The sequence below is a fragment of the Boleophthalmus pectinirostris genome, unplaced genomic scaffold (assembly GCF_026225935.1).
Source record: "Boleophthalmus pectinirostris isolate CB_2022bp ecotype Guang Dong unplaced genomic scaffold, ASM2622593v1 HiC_scaffold_2, whole genome shotgun sequence".
In the NCBI taxonomy this organism is placed as follows: domain Eukaryota; kingdom Metazoa; phylum Chordata; class Actinopteri; order Gobiiformes; family Gobiidae; genus Boleophthalmus; species Boleophthalmus pectinirostris.
This window is the reverse complement of record NW_026571152.1, coordinates 21,717,082-21,735,340: the sequence shown is the minus strand read 5'-3', so window position 1 is coordinate 21,735,340 and position 18,259 is coordinate 21,717,082. Positions and strand designations below refer to the sequence as shown.

The window sequence follows — 18,259 nt, the reverse complement described above, 5'->3', positions numbered from 1 at the left end:
GAGTCCAGTTGAAATTACCTGTATGTCAAATATATGAACATTTGATTGAAAAGATTGTAAAGTGTTGGCATTTAAAGAGCTCATATTGCGCTATTTTTGGACTTATATAATAATGTTTCCTCATCAAAAATATACCTGAAATTTTGTTTTGTTTCATTCACACAAGTTTAACACTCAAATAGTTAGGCTGAGTTCTTCTTTCAAATGGAAAACACCTTGTGATGTCATGTAGTAATAAATAGTGTTCCCCTGTATTTTTTAACTATATACACTTTCACTCGAATCAGTTGTATAATCTACATTTCACACACAACTTCAGGTATGTTTTTGAGGAGGTAACAATATAACAAGAGTCAATTTTTCGTAATATAGGACCTTGAAAACCAATCGCGACACTTTCTATCTGACCTGAGAGTCCAGTCGTGCTGACAATAGGGCTGTACATGGCCGAGGTAGAAGCCCAGGCTCTGAGTGACATCCAGGACATTGCTGAAGTCCAGACTGATGGTGTTAAAGAGCACAGAGGTCATGCTGATCTCATCCACAGCCCACACATCATGACCACGGCCCGAGTGATATGGCTGCCACCAGCGGAACTGCACGCCAAATTTACGAGCTCCGGGAGGCAGCTCCACAGATACAATCCTGCAGCAGAAAAACAATTTCAACTGAACAGATCTGGTCTATGTTTGGTCACACATGGCCTTTAAATATCTGTGAATGTAACTAAAGATAATGCCTACTCAATCATTCTAACAAGAAAATTGTATTTATTATGATCATATTTTTCCACTAATAAGAAGAAATTTGTTAGAATATGTTGTTTAATAATGAGACAAAAGCACCATAATCCCCAATACAGCAGAAATTAGTCACTAAACATGGCAGAACTGAATGTGATTCATATTTTAAACCCACGTAAGCACAGTCTGCTGTTTGTATGTATGATCTTTACACTGTGAGAAATGTGATGCATCAGATCATTGGCGCCTTGAGTACAAAAAAGTAACTAATTAGAATACCCCAATCCTTTAAGCAGCAAAAAAACAAAGGAGTACAATAAGTAGGCAAACTGTTTACGTGTCGACATATAATAAAGTTTGCAAATAATAACGATACACCATTATTTTTTTTTTAAATGTTTAAAATTAAAACTAAACTGATCTCTTATCATATTAATGTACTGATTTGTCAACACTCTTAACTTTTAGTATATATGACACACAAGGAGTGACATTAGACTATTCAATCAAATCTGTATACTTGTCTACATATAATACATATAAAAGGCAAGACATACCTCGGCTCATGAAACCCTTGGTAGGCATAATGTTGTAGTAATGTCCAAGTGATGCCATTGTCCGAAGAGTAATGCAGCAGGACCCCCTCTCCGGGCTGGTCTGGAGCAGGACAAGAACTTAAAGTGCTCCGACTACCCAGGCGAAGAGTAAACTGTAGGTATCTGCCAAAAAATTCAAAACATTAACTAATTAGACAAACAATTATGACCCTTGACCTAGGAACATGTTGTTTAGATTGGATAACTTTTTGGTTATTCTAGTGGACAGTGAACTCCATGGAGATGTAATTGCTTTGCTTGGAATGTTCCACAGGGTTTCCATTTCTGTGCTGTACTGAGGGCTCTCACTGTCACCTCAGTACAGCACAGAAATTGTTTTCTCTGACACATTGTATGGCATTAAATTAGATCCATCTTGCATTTATAGTTTTTTTGCACAAAAAGACGCAGGCTTGCCACACCACTGATCTGGCCTGTAACTTGGCATGCTGGTGTCACTGTTGTCTCCACAGAGGTAAATACGTTTAATGCCATATTGTGGAACATTTCAGGCAAAGCATTTACATTTCCACTGAGACAAGGAGGTTGCAGACCACTAAGACTGTCAACAAAGTGGAAATATTTAGGTTTTTGTGGTACCAAATAACTTTATAAAACAAATGATGATAAAAAATAGCAAGATAAATATAGATTGAACAGAGATGTATTTATAAAGCAGAGGTGGCTGTGGGAAGGGTAGATAAACACGCAGCCAAACAAAGCGAAGGTGGGAGGTAGATGACAGAACGATGATGGGGATGATTAAACAAATGATGAAAAAATAAAAAAGGAGGCAGAGATTAGCTGTAAATATCAATTAATGTATGAATTTCATCTATATCTGCTGAATATACTGTGTCTAAGGCTATTACTGATGTATCCGTATAACCCTAATTGTTCATCTAGTTTTAGGTTAATATCTCCTGTAATTACTATGCCCATCTACATAAAACAAACCAAAAAAAAACAGGCACAATGCATTTCAATGTTGTCTGTACCAGTATAAACAAAAGTGAAATTATTTTCTGCTAGGTTAGCTATGTTCATTAATATATACTATATACAGTCTGTGAGCCAATCCCAAATACTAACAACTGGATATTTCTTTCAAAAACAGCACATCTCCCATTGAGCTATATAGGCCCCTGCCCTCCATTAAAATATGACATTATGAAATTCTAAAGCATGAATGCAACCTTTTACAACACTACCTCATCACCCACCTCTAGCTCACGTGTCTATGGCGAGATTGTGTTTTCATTAACAGAGCAGTTTTCCTTTTTAGACAGCTGTTCACTCAATTAACTACAAAACCAGCATTAAATATGGCCGTCAGGTGGCAGACTGAGAACCAACACAAATAATCCATCTAACCCAGATGCCATATCCAACTTAATTGTCCCTTCTTTATCTTTCTCTAGCACATTTTAATTTCGCTCTGCTCTCATCTGCAGACTGCTTTATGATGACAATCCATTTTCAAATGTAGGAACAATGGAAATGAGGGGAAGTAATAAGGATAGCTGTAAAACATTTGTAACATCAATCACAAGTAAAGTAATTAGTCTAAGCTAGCGCCTAAATTAAGAGTTCAAATCTGCTTGATATATTATACAATTTGTTTAAACTATGTGGTCTTTGGTCCAATTTAAAAAAAAAACAAAAAAAAAAAACTGTATAATACATCAAAAAATATAATGTAATGGTTTAAATTTCATTTTTAGAAAAGTCTGACTCACTGACCACAGACACATACATAGTGTCAGGGTTTATCATGTATCTGTTCACCTTGCTTGGGAGCTGTCTAGTGGTGCAGTGATTAAGTGCCTTCTGCTGTCCCGATTGAAGACCAGAGCTTTGCCGCTGGCGAGCACCCCACACCCAAAGCTGACCTCAGCCCCCCGCAGAGAAGAGAAGCTGTGGTAGGATGAGAGGCGCGGGCTGGAGAACCCCTCGGACAGGAACGCAGGGAAGGTCTGAGACGCCAACTCACAGGCTGGCCCACTGAAGCCCGGGTCACACCTGGGCAAGAGCACAGGACATGATGATAGAGGAGAGAATATTGTGCAATACTGAGAATTACAACAGAAATGAAGGAGGAGAGATTATGAAATTCATTAATAAATCATAAGCATAATACAATGTGATTCATTTCCTATGGTAATTGGTGCCGCAGGGCATTAGTGGATAATGAGCAGACTCATTTTGAAGAGGAGACATTAGATTGATTTAGTTTAATAAAGGGGAAGTGCTTACTTGCAGCCTGTGCGTGAACAATGTCCTCTCCCAGAGCAGAAGCGGAGACAGGCCGGGCCGATATAAACTAAAACACACATTACATTATTACACAATTCTTTTCAAACAATGTAACCTTTGTACCACAGATCTTACCATTGTCTATGGCCCACATGTTGCCTGTTCCAGTACCAGACTGCTTCCAGCGGAATCGAGTGGTCTCTGTAAGGGCAGCATTGGGCAGAGGGATGGATATTCTGGTCCATCTAAGGAGAAATAACAGCACAGTGGTGGCCACAGTAAATCCATTGTCACACTTGTTTAGATGGAGCCTAGGAGACTGCATACCCGCTGTAGTTGTCAGAGGAGTAGATGGTGCTGTGTGGGAGGTGTGGTCCAGCACACAGCTCTGGGAGACACTCTGTGTGAAGCAAGGACCAAGAGCGGCCCTGGTTTGTGGAAAACTCCAGAGAGACACTACGATAACACAAACAATGACAGTTAGATACACACAGTGCAGTGCCATATTATAATGGATAATGCATGAGTGTCTAATTTGACAGAAGAATGGCAGGATTAGTAGAGAAAAGGACACCTGTTTGCAGGCTGGAAGGAACCACAGCCCAGGTTGATGGAGAACTGAGCGACGTGTGTATGTGTGCCAGGCAGAACAGGCAGCAGCTGCATGAAGTCTACCGCCCAAACGTGACGTTTGGCCCCCCCATGAGACCTCTGCTCCAGACACAGCTGTGTGACAGGGGTCTGCAGCTCTGTGGGCAGGCCAACTGAAACCACAGCAGGAGTCTAGAACATTAGAGATGGTAAAGATTCATTACAACAGTAAGCAAGGGCTGAAAAACACTCTTCAACAAGGCAATATCTATGCACTAACTATTCAACTGTATTTGTTTACCCTGTATGAGGAGTATGGGAGGGTATCAAGCACCACCCGCTCTCGTCTACCTTCAGAACGTCCAAACAAAACCACATCATGCTCATGGGACTCTCCTGGGTAGCAGTCACCTCCACCTAAAAATATGTATGGAATACTATAATACATCAAAACAAAAATGCTAATACAATAGCACACATCTTGCATGTTCCCTGTATTTGGCAGTAACATATTACAGTGAGCACATACCCATAGTAAAGTGGAAGCGTAGGTTTCCATAAGACGTGGTGTCAATGTAGGGCGTGCAAACTCTCCTTCGACCCTCAGACTCAAACACCAGAGCCAAGCCTGATTCAATCTCTCCACACTCTGTTCCATAAACTGCTCCTTCAATGTCCCAGCTACAAAAAAGTATGTCAACATAAAGCTAGGTTAAAAAAAATTACACGTAATTCTAAACCTTAGGTTCAAGTCTGTGCAATTACAAGTCTAGCATATTTATTATTACAATAAAAAGCCAGAAAAGCACTAATTCCTCATAAATTACCTGGTAGAGGCCTATGCACAGGGGACACACACAGACATATTTCTGCACAGTGGAGAGCGACTACTGATTAGCTCTGACAGAAGTTAACTCAGTGTGTCAGCCCTCTCCTGCGTTCATCCTCCCCTCCATCTTTTGCTACTATTTCCTCTCCCCATTATTATTATTATTTTCTGTTTTTGTGACTTAGACAAAGCCACTGTTGACTAGAATAAATAACACCTGTGTTCCATTTTCATTAGAAGAACTCTTTTCAATCAGTATTATAAAGTTTTGGGACATGTATGTTCATTGAGAGAGAACTAAAAGTCAAAAACATAACTGGAGTTGTGTTTTGTTTCTTTCACACATGTTTGAGTAACCCTTTATTATGAGTCTATCTACATCTCCAAAGTTCAAAATGCTCTGTTCCTCCTTGTGATGCCATGAAGTGATGAGTTTTCAATTTAACAAATACATTTTACCTTTAGTTCAGTAGAGATGGGCAATTCCAGGGCTGAAATCATTCAAATGATTCTAGAGAAGGTGTATGGGGCATAAAAAGACACTGGAGTTCTTCCTGTATTACCACATGACATCACATGGTGGAACAAAGTATTTTCTTTTTGAGAGAAAGAACATCTAAATATGCAAGGTTAAACATGTGTGAATGCAACAAAACACAACTCCAGGTATGTTTGTGATGAGGAAACAAAATTATAACATATCAGAAAATAGCATAAAAAGCCTTTACTTCAAAGGTGGACTCTCAAAATCTTCCTCCCAGTAGCTTCTCCCCTCCTCTCGGTGCAAGTCGATGTCTCTGGTGGAGGCAAAGCTATGGCCTACTCCCTCAGCACCATGGAAGTACAGAGCATTGCCCTCTGATTGGCATGCATGCTGGTCATAAAAGAATTGTAAATAAAAATTAAGTTACAATAAGCAAACTTCACATTTGATTAGGGTGACCACCTCAAATTGCAGAAAATGTTGCTGAATGTGTTAGAAGGGCCAGACTAGAAAAAATTCACCTTATATTAACTGCAATAACTTTATATAATTTTCAGTTTTATCACAGACAGATTGCAATAGGTGCCAATAGGTGAATGCCATAACTAGAGATCGACCGATATGGGTTTTTTTGATGTTTAGAATCCAGAGCAACTGATCAAAGTTTTGCTGGTATTTCTGTAGAGATGATTTTCTCCAAAATTCCTCCAAATTATTTTTATTATTTATATTATATATTATATTATTATTTTTTCACAATTTTTTTTTTCCCCACAAATCCATTTTCAGCAGTAATGTATTTGCACTAAAGTGCTCAAATGAAGCTTTATGGGTATTTTTGGCTGCAGGTCACACAAATAATGCAAGTAATTTCTTTTATAATTAATGCAGCATTAATAAAAAGTGGAACATTCTCTAAATGAGTGGGATGAGATGCTCTGCAATACAACCAAAAAGGGACAGGTGGTCACCCTACATCTGATAGTGTGTGGATCTGCACCTTTATAGTTGATCCCGGAAAGAAGAGCCAGTTGGCAGTGTCTGGGGGGTCCAGGTTGTCCTCCATGAGAGGGGTTTTGTGGGCAGAATTAACTAGCAGCACATTGTCCAAACCCCAACAGGACTCATAACCTTCTGGACCCTGTGATGCGTCCTGTGACCAGCGGAGACGCACCCCATCGGCCCGGGACTGAGGAGGGAGGGGGAGCAGGTGGACCACAGTGCTGCTGTTGGTTGGCGCTCTGCAAACACATACAAATTTACATGGGCTTTTACATTTGTTTGTTTGTTGTTTTTTTCCCCTTGTTCTGACAGATGTACCTATACCTAAAAAAATTATGATGACTTATGGAATATATATGGGATATTAATACTAAAACTTCCTGGAATGCTGTAATGTCTTATCTTAATCTTGAAGACTCTATTTTGCTGCTATGACCAGGGAGTATTGCAAATAATAACAAAATACACGTTAATTTTGTGCATTTGATGGTAAGCGTTGGGTTGAATTAATGTAGTTATTGCTCTGCTTGGTTAAATTAGACTATAAGTTGTTTCAAAGGGTAAAGTAAAGACAGATGGACGTGACTGACCTGATCTTCTCCAGAGTGATCCACTCATCATCGGAGCTGTTGCCAATTGCACTTAGGCTGTATGACACAGTGATGCTTGGGTCTGAATAACTAAACCGGCAAGAGCCTGAACCTGTGAACAAAGAAAACGTTTCAGCAAATGTCATCAGCTTTAAAAGGCTGAATCACATTGGAAAAAACAGCAAACATACAGTATTTTAGGTCTGCATTTTGTGGAAATGCATGTTTGCTGTATGCTTTAGAGCCAGACTTGGTCAAAGGTTGCTAATGGAGGAAGCAGCAAACCACAGCGTTGTTACCTTTCACCTTATCTTCTTTTCTCATGTTTTGAATTCTCTCTCCATTGTGCTGACTGTCTGATGCAACCCCCCTGAACAAAACTGTGCATTAACCTGCCAGTGTTCTCGTGCACCTCTATACTGCCCGGCTAAATCCTCTAAACTACAGCACAAACTCATTTCAATGTAATCCACTCCACAGCCAGACACAAATTCAGTGCTTGGGGTTACAGTTGTTACTACAGCATATCTTCTACCTACTCAACTTCCTGCCAGCCATGCTTCCAGACAGATTGGTAGAAGCATGTAATGGGCATGAAAAATACAACTCATTTAAAACTCTGCAGGAGCCTTTAGGGTGTCTTTCAAGAATGTAGTAAAATATTCATTATTTAGATAGCAGAGGCTGGGAGAGAGAGGACAGTGCTGTGTAAACCGGTAGGCTTACTGACAAGTTGTAAGACAAATGATATAGTTCCTGCTGATGTCAAGGGTTTTTTGTATCCTCGCAGATGACATTGCAAGACATTTAATATAGGTATAAAAGGCACACTATGTTTCCATATGGGAGCGTGCGGTTCAGGTGTAATACAGTACTCACCGAGAGCAAACTGCAGGACTGAGGCTGTGCTTGTGTTCAGAGGTACTGTGGACTGAGAGAAAACACAGGCACGGTAAGAAAAAAAAATGAAGTAATCAAAATCACACTTGATGTTTGATTGTTTAATGGTTTTTGCGTAGTTTTGTGTTGAAATGTCATCAATAAACGAACTGTGGTTGAAATTAACTGTATAGCTAACTTAGTAGTGGTAGTAGATGTGGTGGTACTTGTGGTGGTACTCAAATACTTTTCACCTATGGAAGAGCAACATAAAACAAAAATACTAAACCATTACTACCTAATTCTACCTATTGCTATCTACTACCTACTACCACTAGTACTACTATTACTTTTATTTTACTTAACCAAAGTAAAATACAATGGAATAAATACAAATTTGTTGTTTATTCCATTATATTTTACTTCATTTATCTCTGCTTCTGACTACCATACAACTTACTGATTCAATTGTCTTTTCGCTTGTATTCACTGTTTTTAAGTGTGAAAGCTTTTGTGTTTTGGGATGTGAGTGTTTGTTGTACTCGACAGAAGAATTGCCAGGACGCAGCATCAAACATTTGGACCAGTGTCAGGCAAAGCAAATGCTTATCAGACAAGTAAATAGAATCATGCCACTAAACATGTCTCTGTAATTGGACGCACTTCAACTCCACCAGCCAAGTCAGTGCTTTGAAAGTGAGACAGAGAATGAATAAAAAGGTTGGTAAGTAATTGGAATAATTGACAAACAAAAACATTTGTAGAGGATTAAAATAGCATTGTTGCAAAATAGTGTGTGTAAGTGTGTGGGCGGGTATTTATCACACTGAGGGGGCTAAAATCTGTATACGCACTCACATCTTATAAACCTGCCTCTCTTATGGGGACAAAAATCCGGTTCCCATGATGACATTTTTTTATTATTACACCAGCAACATTATTTAATATTCATGAGTTAAAATAGGTGAAGTTGAGTGTTTTGGTTAAAGAGCACACTACTGTATTTTTATAATGTTGTTTCCTCATCACAAACATGCCTGGAGTTGTGTTTTGTCTCATTCACACATGTTTAATACAAAGACATCTTGTTCCACCTTTATGCTGTCATATGGTAATACAGAATATGCTCCTCTGTGTTTTTAAACTCCATACACCTTCATCATCTGGATGATTTCAGCCTTGGAATAATAAATAATAATAATTAAAAAATAATAATAAAGGATTACTCAAACATGTAACGGGTATGTTTCTGATGAGGTAACTACATTATAACATGGTTTAAAGCTCACAAGAATACATTTTGCTTAATATAGGACCTTTTGTGTTTAGTGACTATGGTTACAGTTGGGATCAGTCTCCTGGAAATGAAAGCAAGTCAATGTAATGTTTTTTCTTTATGATATAGCCACAGCAATTGCCATGTTGGGTATATTTGGGTTGGCCCAAAGTATACGGTTTATGACTGCCTGTGGATTCATTTATGTATAGACATATATTTTTTTTTTTTTTTTTTGTAAAAGTTGGGATAAAAAGTTGAGCATTTTTAGGAACATCAGACCAAGCTACAGATGGCTATAATATCAAGCTATGTCTGTAACTGAGATGCCTGAAGAGCAATAAGGCTATAGTGTATTATTGCTGTGTGGTTGTGGCCGCTAAGTGCCTGGTTTGGGTACAGGGTCAATGGTCTGTGAAATACGCGGTGATTTCTGTGTGGTTAAACATGGCAGTTACCAGCTCTCGCTCTCCGAAGGGCTCGCAGAAAGTGACAGCTCGCCCATGCATCAGCGCACCACACTGCTCCCCTACGTCACAGTTAGCACACTCAGACCTGACACAGAGAAATGTTGGAGTTAGAAGAATTTGAACCAATAATATACCAATAATTAAGTGTTAAAACCCCAAAGACCAGCGCTTACCAAATACTGGGGTCCAGCTGTGTGTGGGACAGGTTGGAGTCAAAGTCATCTCGGAGTACGGCGTGTTTACCATGGAGCTCAACTGCACAAAGACACAACAGAAGTCATCAACAAGAAATACAGTGTTAAATATAAAAATAGAGCTGCCATTTTATTTTTTATTTTTTTTAGCTTGTGAAGCCATACTATTGGAAATGAGGGGAAACCACAATGATATTTTACATGTAAGAAGTTCATATGCTAATAATATAACAGTTCTTATGATGTTTAAGTAGACGACTGGAAAAAAGTTGGAAAAAAAAAGAGATTAAAAAAAAGATATTTCTTATAAATCTCAGCAACATGGGCCAAATCAGACAAGGTGAAGGGTCAAATTTGGCCTCTTTTCTAGAATCTAATGAACAGAGCAGTACACTATGGTTTGTACTATATTTTCATTTTCAAAAATAATAAAATAAATTCAAAAAATTATTAATCAGATTATTTATTTACATCTTTTACATCTTACGTAGGCCTGTGATCTCACACTACACCCAATATCTCCTATTATGTGCACTTTTGAAATCATCAAAGCAGACAAATTATGACATAAACTAAAAACTCACCAAGACTTGGCCTCAATGGCAACTCTGTGGGAGCTGAAAGACCAAAAACATACAATAATATGAATATGGTATTTCACACATTTCCAAAGCTCAAAATGCTCTGTTCCACCTTGTGATGTCATGAAAAGCAGTAGTTTTCAAGTTAACAACTACCTTTTGCATTTTGTTTAGTAGAGATTGGCAATTCCAGGGCTGAAATCATCCAAATGATTTTAGTAAAGGAATAAGCTGTTTAAATATGCTGAACATTCTGTATTATCACACGACATCACAACGTAGAACAGAGTGTTTTCTGTCTGAGAGATGAACTCAGTGTAAATAATATGCAGGATTTGTGCGTTAAACATCTATGAGTGAAGCAAAACACAACTTGTTTAAATTAATGTTACGTAAAAAGTGGACTACACAGTACAAGTGTTCCCCAGCCATAATTGCTGATGACGTTAATTCCTCATCAGAATGAAAGGCCAGGTGGCAAAGATTAACAGTTCACTGGCAATTAACCACCATTTCCCCTGTGGCTCCTGTGGGCAGACTGTGTGGTCACTGTCAAACTCTCTCAGACTACTCTTCCAATGGGATACAGAACTACAGAAACAGAACTTAATGAATCCAGAGCTAAATTTGTATCTCCCTACAAGTGTTAGCAGGTACACAATGTTAAAAAATGTTGCCTTCCTCTCTGTCCTGAATTGAAAGTTTCATAGGGTTGCATATCCAGGTTTTACAGTATTTCATCATCAGTTCATATTGAGCGGAGGAGAGGTTTTTGACCTGAGTGAATATTTGCCTCTTTAATCCCTCAGCACCCTCAAATTCTGTTAGAGAGTTTGTTTGAAAATGTCAAAAAAATTTAATCTGCATTATACATCAAAGAGGTACGTATGACAATAGATATGTAAAGTGAAAAGGTAAAGAAGATATATTAAGCTTTTTTCTAGTATTTAAAGGTGCACTGTCAAACTTTTCTAAAGAGGGAAGAAACCTGTTTGTCTCCATGGAGATATTAATGCTTTGCTTTAAATTGTCCACAATATGGCATTATGGTATCTGTCTTGCATTTATTCAACTACAGGTGTAATTTATTGCTCAAACATATCTTTAAAAAATCATTCTTACTGTGAGTGAGTTCTTTCCACAAATCTAACCTGTAATTTGGCTTGCAAGTCTCCATGGAGATTCTTAAGTTTATGGGATACTGTGGAACATTCTCGGCACATCTCCATGGACACAAGCAAGTTACACAGTGTATCTTTAATACCTGGTAAAAATCAAACTCAATTATGTTTTACATGTTCATTATAAACTTCGATATTGACATAAAATAACATAAGAACAGAATCAGGCTCATTGACATTTGGCTCAAAAGTGCAGAACTAACTTTTTGCAGCCTGCCCACCTCTTCACACTGGTATTTGACTGTAACAAGTATTAAATGTTTAGTGTTTTTATATTTGAAAAATGGCAATGTGACTTTTTTGTTAACAGTATGTGTATATGGATACCTGCATTTACATTTTTAATAATCTCAGCTATGTACAGAGCTGTGGGCAAGGATAGGTGCAGACTGAAATTTTCAAAGCACTGAAACCTTAATGCAGGATTACTCCAGCATGTACCAGTCACTCAAAATATAACAAAGTAATCTTATGATGAGGGAAAACAGTTGCAACATAGTGAAACAGCAATTGCTTTTCTATTCTTATACCTTGCATTAATCTGATTATGCATGTTTTTATTTCTCAACAAAACAACAAGTATTTTTATGAGTGGGGTCACCTAAGTTAAATGCCATACCGTGGACCATTTCAGGTAAAGCAGTAACATCTCCATGGGAACAAAGAGTTAACTAATTTTGGTTACACATCACATATAAATCAAGAGTTGTGGGGTTAACCTAATGGAGTTTTCTATAGCAACCCATTAACATACTTCCTTGCTTTTACTGTCTATTGTATTAGCTACTCACAAATCCAAAAATTGGTTCCAGACTCTTTAAGTGACTATAAACTTGAGGTGCTGACGGGTGGTGTCGAAGTATTAGAGTCCTATCTGGCTGTGCAGTGACGGTGATGTTGCAGTGGTGCTTTGGTGGGCCAGTGCCACTCCAAATCGTGGTTTTAGTTTTGACTTGATGAAGAAGCCCATTAAATGTAGATCAAAGGAGCCTCCTCTTCCTCACTGCGCATTCCTCTGCCTTCTAATCCTCCAAAGTCCGCTGATTCAAAACATGTTTGGAAGAGCAAGCCATCCCAGCGTGTAACTCCTTTGTGTTTTGAACGGCTAAACATTTGTATTAAATTAAAATGGGGTATAGAGTTTCTTATTGTGTATTCTGCCTGGCAAGCTGTAAGTGCTATGCTTAAAGTGGACATATTCTGCTTTTTTTTCCTTGAATAATTGTATCATTATTTTACATTTTATTTCAACACAATATTGATCTAAAAGGAACCAATAACACAAACAGATCCATTCACTTCCTGTTTAAAACTGCAGAACTGTGGAAAAGTGGCTACACAATATTGTTCAACCCTACCTGTATGACAGAATTTCTTAAATAACTGCTAGTAAAGAGGAGCGGGTGGAGACAGGGGGTAGGTGAAAACAGACATTTTCATAATACTCAAACCTTGAATGCTGGACAATACAGAATTATAAGTTAAAAGGTCCCATATGACGCAAAAATTGACTCTTGTGAGGTTTAAGCCATGCTAGAATGTTGTTACCTCCTCAAAAACATACCCATCACACATTTTTGAGTAATCCTTTATTATTTGTTTTTCTACATCTCAAGCTAAAAATGCTGTGTTCCACCTTGTGAGGTTTCAAGTTAAGAGCTACCTTTCTAGCTTTAGTTCAGTAGAGATTAGCAATTCCAGGGTTGAAATCATCCAAATGATTCTAGTGAAGGTGTACGGAGTGTATTAACACATGACGTCACAGTGTTTTCTGGGTGAGAGAAGATCTCAGCCTAAATATGCAGGGTTTATGTTTTAAACATGTGCGAATGAAACAAAACACAACACCAGCTATGTTCTTGATGAGGAAACAACATTATAACTTAGATCAGAAAATAATGTAAAATGGGCCCTTTAAAATGTCAAAATTGCATTATGTCCCAGTTAGAGAAACCATGCCAGACATAGTAATAAATGCGTAGTTGATATTCGGAACTTTCTGACACATCGCTCTCCCTACTTTTTGGTCCGGCCATTTGGCTTGAGCAGACTTTTTTTTTTTTTTTTTTTTTTGTGGATAATCCCTTCAAGCTTCCCAAAAAGGACCTAATTTACACTTTTCTTTCTCCATGCTCAGTCACATCTCCTGCTCGCTGTCTGTGCGCACACCCCTGCAGTGCAATGGGAGCAGACACTGGGGCTCATTCCACTTGGATTAATCCCCTCTCAGTTGCTTAAAGACTTCAATTACGGCCTCCTCTATTAGCAGCTCATCTCAGCTAATGCCTGTATCTCGGTAGGGCCAGGGTTTAGACAACTCCGCTGCTCCACATGTACGCAGAGAAAGCCAGGAAATAGATAGGGCCCATACTAAATCGTGTCTAATAAAAGTGGCTTGGAGCAAGAGTGATAGAAGGAGGTCAAAAGAGCATAAGCTTTGACAGACAAGTCAGGGTAATGTTCATTTTTGTATCTTCTAAGCATAAACTCCATACCAAACTTCAGCCAATTTTTACTCCAGCCTCTTTCCCGTCAACTCAAGTCTGATTCTTCATAATGTAAACCATGTCTAGCTTCTCCGTATTTAAAGTGTGTTAGCGATTAGAGACTCCCATGGTGGTTTCCTGTTATGATGACTACAAAGTGAAGATTGTTGGCTGCTTAACTTGTGCAACTACACTCCCAAATCAGCAAAGAACATGGCTAAATGTTTTTGCAGTTTGCACTTCATGTAACTTTTCTGGAATGTTCCAAAGTATGGCACTAAAGTGATCTATCTTGCATTGTTCCATTACAGGTGTTTGTATTGCTCAGAAATACCTTGAAAAACATGTAAACATGTACTTTTACTGTGAATGGGCTTGACTCTCCACAGATCTGACATGTAACTTGTAACTTGTCATCTGCTTGTCTCTAAGAAAGTTTAATATAATTTCATGGAACATTCTGAGCAAAGCAATAACATTTCCACATTTGTCACTTTTCCACCTTCAAGGCATTCACAGTTCATAGTCACACACACTTTACGAGACACTGGAGACAAAGGGTTAAGTGTCTTGCCCAAGAACACAATGACAATATTCATCTGTGTGAGCTGCAATTGCACTGCCAAGCTGTGGGCCAGTGGATATGACTGCTTTAAAAATGATATATATCAAGAGCGGGATTTGAACTGCCAAACTTCAAATCAGAGGAGTAACACTCCACCAACTGAGCTACTGTCTGTCACCAAATGTCTGTCACCCATCCTATATGCAAAAAGTACAGGTCTCTTTGTGAATTAGAGGAACATTTGTGCTTCCACTCAAATGTAGCACTGGTATATCCATGATGGGAAATACGTACAATGTGAAATGTATATGACATAGCAGAGTAACCCAAGCCACCCATCCCGGCAGTACACAGTAAAACCAGTGTAGTGATGAGGAGGTGGGACAGCGGTGCGATCAGAGCAGTGGTCTCTCTGAGTTATATGTGCCTTTAATAATCCATCTGAGGTGCAGGGTGCTGGGACACTCCATAAACACTTGATTTATCCCCACAGTGGAAATGAGAGGAGCAGGTCTGAAGGTGCTGTCTGCTGGTCCTGCTGTCATAGAGGGGCTGATGGACGGGCCCACGCGGTACACCTCTGTCTCTGCACATGGGACACTCCTGCTCTCATCGGGCATTATCGGCCTCTTTATGGCAGTGTGGGGGGAAAATGGATTTTATTAACCAGGCCACAAGTTTATGTACCTATTAGGAAGATTACATTTAAACATTACTCCTTTTAAAGGTGAACTTATCTATCTACATGAAGATATTATTATTTTGCCTGGAATGCATTAAAGCAGGGGTCCCAAACTTTTTTATAAATGAGTAAATTTAATGTTTTCCCCCAAAGAGTATTATTGCAAAATGAGACTGACTGTAGCCAATAAAAAAATACTTTTATCTCTCATCAACCTGCAAATATGCAACAAAAGCAGCAATTTGATTGAGTTTGGACGCTACGCTTGGACAGTCCACGTCAATTTCACTTCATCATCTAAAAAAAGTTTCTAAAGCTGTGCCCGAAAATAATGTGGATCAGTGGATATTAAGGATGTGCCAAAGGATTTGTGAGAGCTACGGATGAGTTAGATATGAAAATGAGGTTCAAACTCTCCATTTATAGCTTGTTGATTTCCTTAGTCAACTTGAAATACATGCATTTCTACTGAGAGCAGATCCACACACAGATCTGACCTGACTGGCTCAACTCCATAAAAACAGACAAGTTTAAAGCCATAAAGCAGAACATTCCAGACAAAGCAGTAAGATCCCATGAAGACCAGCAAGTGGCAGACGCTCCACCAGAAAAGTTAAATAGTGCACCTTTAAAGAAGTCTTATATAAAGTCTTATATAATTCACAGAAGGGGATCTTGAGCATGACTAAATGTATTTTTTACGCAACCATTTACAAAAACAATGAGTAAAACACATGTTTGCACAAAGTTTGATTTCAGCTGGTATGACCTGACAGTTGTGTAAAATCTGCACTTCCTCTACTTTTAATAGATACAACTTTTTCTTACTTACTGGATAATCTTAGCACTTGGCCTCTTTAGATCTGTCTTTTATTTGAACAATCATTTCTGGTTAATCCCTAACATTCAAACTTCCATCCTCACCTCTCATATCAACACTAATCATGATCTTGCTTCAAACACTCCATCTTCTCTGTTTCTTAAAAGCCAGACTCAAAAGTGTGTGAACTCTAGAAGTGACCTCCAGATGTAGATATGTTTTAATTCCACTTTGAACAATGACGCTAAGGAACTTAAATCAACTCTGTGTTACAGATCTACCAGTGCCCTTCAAACTACTGTGAGAAACTTGCTTTCTACAGGACAGGAAAGGCTTGATACTTGACTCAACACCATTTTCGATATATAAAAAAAGAAACACTCTTATGACATACTATAAATCTTGGAATGGTTAGATTTCATCCTAATTATGTGAATGTTTTTAAGTATTGAAACCTCCTTAAATTATCTAGTTTTGATATTAGTTTTAGTATCAATTAGGATTTTTTGTGACAGCTCTAAGAAGGTTCAGTTTTTTCCCCAAACATTATTGATAAGAGTCCTTTAAGCCTTTTTCAAAAACTCAAGTTCACATTCAAAATGATAGTCTATATTTTGTACAATTTTGACATGATTGGATAAAGTAAGAGACTATAATTCCACAAGTCAGCATCCCATCTACAAAAAATTACCAAAATTGTCATATATGCCATTTGTGACATCAGCCTGCCCAAGACTGCAGGTGAAAATAAGCAATTTTTCACAAACATATTACTTCTTTGTGTAAGTAAATCTGCATTGTCCTTGACAAATTCACAAATAAAACTAACTAAACCCTCATCTTTGAACACCATTTCACATGCAGCTTTTTCTTGTTCTACAGATGGTGGAAGAAGTTTTGTTACTAAGTAAAAGTACAGATATTGAAGCAAAAAATCTACAAAAAAGTATTACAGTACCTGTACCTAAAATGTACTTAATGTAAAGGTTGAATGTACTATTTTTGATAAAGATTTGTGCTGTATTTTGGAATTGGATTTTATTTGTATATTTTGTTTGCTCAAACTATGAACGTGTTAAAAATACCCTTTCGGGCTTATCAGCATGTCTTAAACTACAATAAAAAAAAGCTTTTACTAATCAGTCCTGTTAAAAATGAGAAAGTGCCTGCTTTTAAATATAATGAAGTACCACTTAAGTACAGTAGTTTACTTTTACTTTGTTTCGTCCCACCACTGGCCTATACCATGTTATATTTCAGAGCACATCACAAACTAAATTTCTATTCTTTTCCTCTAACAAGAGTGTCCTTCAAGGCCTTGTAAAGTCTAAACTTGCTCCGCGGCTGCTAGTGGAGTACTGAGTTATTGTCCTGCTGTAGGGGCCTGGCTCTAAATGACAACAGGACGCTTGTTGGCTGCAGATATGTGGTCTACAGGGGACCACTGGGGCACTGTGTCAAAGCAAAGGATGAGCTCTTGGGAAGGAGAGAAGGAGAGAAAGAAGATATAATTCCTCTGTTTCAACCACTTTATGCAACATGTTTTCCAAGTGGCATCGGGCCATTCAAACTCTCCATTTGCCTGGAAAAGTGCTTAAGATTAGTAGCGTCTCAAGTGAAGGTACACTTACGATAAAAAAGCCTCTGAAAGTGCACATTTTTAAAAACATTTCCAAGGTGTTTATTCTGTTTTTCTTCCTGAAGTGACAGTACAAGCCCGAAGTAGCAAAAGTACAATTTTCCGTATTAAAGTTTATTTATAAGGAGGCGTATTTCTCTGTAAACATGCAATTATATGCCCTAGTGGCGCTGAGCTGTCTGTCAATAGCTCTTAGGGTTGTCACAGAAAGTGGATGTAAGAAGTGTTGCCTATAAAGCACAAATCTTCAAGAGAGGAAGAGAAGAAGGAAAAAGAGGAGTTTAGCGTAAACTGAAATTAAGCTGGCAATATAGGACATCCAAATATCTGGGGCTGTGGAACATTATAAGGCAAAAAAGTCCATGTCATGAAGAATTATGAACTCAAATGTACTC

The 18,259-nt window shown here is 38.3% G+C and overlaps 1 protein-coding gene across 1 annotated transcript in view; it reads right to left on the bottom strand.

Annotated features, from left to right (window-relative positions):
• The window catches only part of reln (reelin), a 92,736-nt gene that overhangs the window by 20,932 nt on the left and 53,545 nt on the right, over positions 1 to 18,259 (bottom strand). The window contains 16 exon segments of the mRNA XM_055155677.1: positions 409 to 645; positions 1,301 to 1,462; positions 3,128 to 3,361; positions 3,596 to 3,662; positions 3,731 to 3,840; positions 3,923 to 4,051; positions 4,170 to 4,378; positions 4,488 to 4,603; positions 4,716 to 4,867; positions 5,744 to 5,889; positions 6,500 to 6,740; positions 7,092 to 7,203; positions 7,971 to 8,022; positions 9,705 to 9,801; positions 9,890 to 9,971; positions 10,495 to 10,527. Coding sequence (XP_055011652.1) covers positions 409 to 645; positions 1,301 to 1,462; positions 3,128 to 3,361; positions 3,596 to 3,662; positions 3,731 to 3,840; positions 3,923 to 4,051; positions 4,170 to 4,378; positions 4,488 to 4,603; positions 4,716 to 4,867; positions 5,744 to 5,889; positions 6,500 to 6,740; positions 7,092 to 7,203; positions 7,971 to 8,022; positions 9,705 to 9,801; positions 9,890 to 9,971; positions 10,495 to 10,527 — 2,179 coding nt within the window.